This window comes from Montipora foliosa, chromosome 2 (genome assembly GCF_036669935.1).
Source record: "Montipora foliosa isolate CH-2021 chromosome 2, ASM3666993v2, whole genome shotgun sequence".
Classification (NCBI taxonomy): domain Eukaryota; kingdom Metazoa; phylum Cnidaria; class Anthozoa; order Scleractinia; family Acroporidae; genus Montipora; species Montipora foliosa.
The window spans coordinates 60,972,303-60,977,302 of NC_090870.1; the positions used below are offsets into that span (position 1 = coordinate 60,972,303).

Genomic DNA, 5,000 nt, shown 5'->3' on the forward strand with positions numbered 1-5,000 from the left:
TCATTTTGTTATCATCAACAAAATTTACGACATGAAAACAACTTAAATTTTGAACTGAGAATATAAAAATTTACTATCAGCGAAAAACATTTTGGGAGATTTTTGCAACGTTCAATCTTTCTATTGTAGTTTTGGCTGCACAAATAAATCGCAAAATCGAAAGTGACATCGAATTCAGTGAGCGCCGTGATCAAGTTACCTGGCATGTTTACTCGCGAAAAAAAGGACACATCTGTGTCAAAATGATGGTAAAACACCTTTTAGAATCTCTGTACGGTGGCCAATTTACATTATCAACTCCGTTGATAAAACCAAATTTTTGTATACTACTTCCCCACCGATGCAGCACCACAGTTTCTTTAGAAACTACCCCTTCATTCTTTTGTTTTTGTTGGTTTGTTTTTTTTTCTTTCAAGTGTTTTAAAAATTGACAAGAAATGTGCGAATTCAACACAAAGATTACAATCACCCAACTCTTGAGGTTGACCATTGTTTCTGCAAAGTCAAAAATTTACTCTCCTAGTCGAGGTTATATATCACCAGGTAATTCCATCGTTTTGGAAATAGCAGCTGCTTTATTATTCATCAGCGTCACAAATTCTTGCCAATTTTGAGGCTCATTTTGTTGAACTCAAGCACGCTTCCAAGAGACCTGTTTATGTTCGTGAGTTATGCACGCAATGCCGGCCTATTGTCACCACGGACTTACACTCTTACAACCCCGTGACATAGTGTGTAGTGCACTTTAATACAATGCACTACCACAAAAAGCCGTAACATTGTAAAACTGCAAACTACCGGTACATAATTTGCAGCTGATCATAGTGGAACAAGGTCTCCTTTAATATTTTATACTTTGCACTATTACAGCACATTAGAAGGCCAACAATGTCAAGGAATTTGTTGGACTTTTTCGCACACCACTGCCTAGTACATTATCCCAAGTGACGGCCCAACATTAAAGACTGGATAATGTTCAAACTTTTCGTGTGCATATGCATGCAGCCTGAAGTTTTACCTGTTTGCTATACTCATTTTTTTAAAACTCATTTTCTTTCTGTCTGTTGATTTTATACCTTGTTTGTGATCACTGCCTTCCCCAGTCTTGCAAAATTGCACCACCATCCCAGCAATGAACATGACTGGAATATATGACAACATCATCCATGTGTACCAGCAGTGAGGCAAATTGGACTTGTCAAAGTGTCTTCCTGTGTAGAGAAAAAAGCAAACGGAATAAGCTAGATTAAACATCTTCAGTTACTAACTTCATTTCCTTGCTCTATACTGTATACATAAGTTATGGCATCTTGGTTTTTCAAATTTAATTAATAGCTTGAGGTCAGAAAAAATGCAAACTGTAAACCTTGGCACAGCCAAACATGGCTAGTTTTAAGTCAGAAACTGTTGGAATTGAGGCATTTTCAGAGTAATACTGACACTAGCGAATAGTTACCTGTTTATTTTGGTAGAACTGTTTTTGAAGACTGTTTGCAGGGTTGCATTTGTGGCATCCGCTCACCATCTTTAATTTAATTATATATGCTTCTTACAATAACCAGCTAGGATCACTTACTAGCTAGGTGCTTAATAAATTGACCAATTTTTCTGTCTGATGTTTTCATCTTTTATTTTCAATGTTGCTTTTCAGTTTGTTGTGGCTTTAACTAGCTTTAGGGTGATCCTGGGATCTATCAAGGCAAATTTTCAACAGAAACAATTAAGGGAACTAATAATGGTGGATTACCCGGTAATGTTAAAAAGGCAGCAACACCTTGCTCGAAATTATCATCTCTTCTCATTGACCGCTGTGCCAATTACAAGACCCTAGAACATTATTTCCCATGATATAATGGAGTTAATGATACCTTGGTTTATTCTCAACATGTCTTCAGACTGTAGGGGTTGTTACATTGAAAACCAGATAATAATTGTAATGGAGGCCATAGCTATTGATAAATCTCATTATTATGGATTTTTTGCAAGTCTTTGATATTGCGGCCCATCAGAGGTTCGTAAATATAAAAATGAACTTATTATGACATTCAGCGCCACCTTAAACACTTAACTTAACTAATTTCGTTGCTTACACGCAGGTAATAGTCTATTGTAGTTGGTGTCTCACCTCCTGCAGTTCATTTATCTTCTAGTTTTCCTCAAAGAATTGTCTTTAGTTGTTTCTTTTTCATGCAAACGACATTGATTGGGCTATTGTCCAGGGGGGATAACTTCCTATTAATGGGCTAATGGCAATGTGCAGCTGGATGGGGTCGTATTTTCGCGACTGGATTGACTATAATGGGGTTGCACTTGCCACTTTCAACAGAGTTCCCAACAGAGTTACTAGAATGGGGTCGCAAATTGTCAGGAGTTTTGGGGTAAGAAAATTCTGGCTAGTGGGATTTAAATATGAAAAGATTTGAGGATTCCATGTGTAGCGCTATTGATTTAATATTTACTAGTCGCATTACATGTGTATTCCATTTTGAAATACAATTAACCCATTGACTCCCAGGGGTTCCCTATTGACGAGTAAAATCGTCTAGCATTAGAGTAAAATACTAAGTCTAGCCGGTTTCGGCCGGTTTGGACGTCAAAGGGTTAAAAGCCTTTATGTGAGGTTTATGAATAAACAGAAAGTGACTATATAAGTTGGGGTTGCTAAAATTACATTTACCCAAAAGTGACTAAGATGGGGTCTATAACTGACCATAAAATAGACTATAAAAGGGTAGGGGTTCTGAGAGGCCAGTGGCACATATCCAGCGAAAATTGACCCAATTATACCCTCCCGGGACTTTCTTCTTTCACTTCATGTCTGTTTGTTGTTGATATACCATCTTCTACTGTATTATTTTATGAAGAGATTGTAGAGTCAAAAAGACACGCTGATTACAATTCCAATATGATCTATCCACTGAGAAATGGCTAAAAAAAAAATTAGTCCAGTCAAGTATTTTGTTATAAGGACAACTGGAAGGCATGAACCTACTGTATTATTTTTTTTACAAAGCTGTGAAACATTGCAAAAGAATTATACAGCTTAAAGAATGAAGCCAATTTATTTCCACATTATTGTTTATAGCCTCCTATTCCATGATATGTGTCTACAACTACAAAATCTGTCTACCTTACCATGCAGAATGTTTACAGAATAGTAAAGGACTTTGCTGTTCTCTAAGTAATAATCAACACCACCAACAAACAAAAAAGCTCCCTGGAAAGATGTGGAGATGATAATGACTACCTGAAACACAAGACAACAATGGGTTTAAAGGGGGTATCTTGAAAACTAAGGCCTCAAGACCTCATTTGAATTTCAAAACATAACGTGTAAAACCTCCTTACCTTTGCCATAGCAACTTTGGGTCTTCCACTTTCTAAACGAGTAAGGGCCTAGGAATGAGGAGGACACAAGATGGCTATGGCATAAAGGTAAGAAGGTCTAAGTTTTCGAGGTCTTAGTTTTCGAGGGGTTTGCCTAAAACCCGGAATCCAATACAAGAACTTGAACCAAAGTCACTTTGCTTACACAAATTTGCAAAACAGAACGAAATGATACAGAAAGAATCCTTGCTAAAAATTCATTAAAGCTAACCTCAGGCCTAACCATTTACGAATGCTAGCATAAGGCCTAAAGACTTTTGTTTAGGCCTAATTAGGCCCAAGGTTAGCTTTAATAAATGTTTAAGGATTCTTTCTGTATTTCTTTTTGAGGTCTTAGTTTTCAAGGTCTTAGTTTTCAAGGTCTTTAAGTTTTAGAGGTCTTAGTTTTCGAGACACCAGCTGGTTTAAAGGTCACATTAACAAATTAAAAGCAAGCCGTATTTCATGTTTTTAATGGGTGGCATTGACTGTAACATATGGTTAGAAACTCACATGCAGGCTTAATGCAGAAAAGAAAGATAAAGGTTTGCCCACAATACAGACTTATCAAGTCAACAAAATACTATAACATTCATAAAACCAGCCAGCAGTTTGTGCTCCTTCAAAAGTTGTTCACGTTCCATTAGAAATATAGGACTCTAAACCGAAGAATAACTCACAATAATAATGTCGTATACCACTAAATTAACATTGAACATTCACTGCAGCTGGAGGTCAAGTGTCCTAACACACCACAGACCACAGGCAGCCGAGAGTCGGAAGGTAAACAATGATAAGGATTTGTATGGGAATCTCAATAACAAACTGAAAAAGATATTTACCCACAAAACTTCTCAATAAAAAGGCTGTACGTTATTGTTGTGGTGAATTTCTTGCTTTTTGTGTGGTTATTTGCCGGATTGAATGCAATTTAAATGACTTCTCAAATTCCCGGGCTGTCACTCGTACCTTAATAAAGGAAAATCTGGAAAGTAATCTCTAGCTTACCTCACATCTCGCAGATAAAATCACACTTCTCTGGCATCAGTCACGCTCAAACTCCGGCGATGGCCACTCGGATAAATTTAATTACTTCTCCTTGATCAAGTTTCAAGTTCCTGCGAGTATCCATTGCTGAGAAACAGTGAAAAATATTCAAATTTTCAAAATTCTTCGAGGCTCGCTTACAACGAATTTTGAACTATGAACAGCTGGTCAACCGTTCACTTATTTGCTCTCACCGTATCAAGGCTCAAGAAAATGGTTGACCAGCTGTGTCAAATTCGTTGTAAGCGAGCCTCGAAGAATTTTGAAAATTTGAATATTTTTCACTGTTTCTCAGCAATGGATACTCGCAGGAACTTGAGTTTGGAGTTTGAGCATGACTGATCCTGGAGAAGTGTGATTTTATCGGCGAGATGTGAGGTAAGCTAGAAATTACTTTCCAGCCTTTCCTTTATTAAGGTATGAGTGACAACCCGGGAATTTGAGAAGTCGCTTAAATCACATTCCGAGGCAAATAACCACACAAAAAGCGAGAAATTCACCACGACAATAAAGTACGGCTTTTTTATTGAGAAGTTTTGCGGGTAAATATCTTTTTCAGTTTGTTATCGAGATTCCCATACAAATCC

The 5,000-nt window shown here is 37.2% G+C and overlaps 3 protein-coding genes across 3 annotated transcripts in view; 1 reads left to right on the top strand and 2 right to left on the bottom strand.

Moving 5' to 3' along the window:
• Positions 1 to 5,000, bottom strand: part of LOC137984411 (doublesex- and mab-3-related transcription factor A2-like) — a 350,662-nt gene that overhangs the window by 187,825 nt on the left and 157,837 nt on the right. The window lies entirely within an intron of this gene.
• The window catches only part of LOC137984468 (protein C10-like), a 236,392-nt gene that overhangs the window by 32,077 nt on the left and 199,315 nt on the right, over positions 1 to 5,000 (top strand). The window lies entirely within an intron of this gene.
• The window catches only part of LOC137984454 (transmembrane protein 198-like), a 30,051-nt gene that overhangs the window by 10,562 nt on the left and 14,489 nt on the right, over positions 1 to 5,000 (bottom strand). Inside the window, exons 5-6 of the mRNA XM_068831629.1 lie at positions 3,136 to 3,247; positions 1,077 to 1,211 (exon numbers count right to left, since the gene is read on the bottom strand). Of these exons, the coding sequence (XP_068687730.1) occupies positions 1,077 to 1,211; positions 3,136 to 3,247 (247 nt within the window). The remainder of the gene's footprint in view (positions 1 to 1,076; positions 1,212 to 3,135; positions 3,248 to 5,000) is intronic.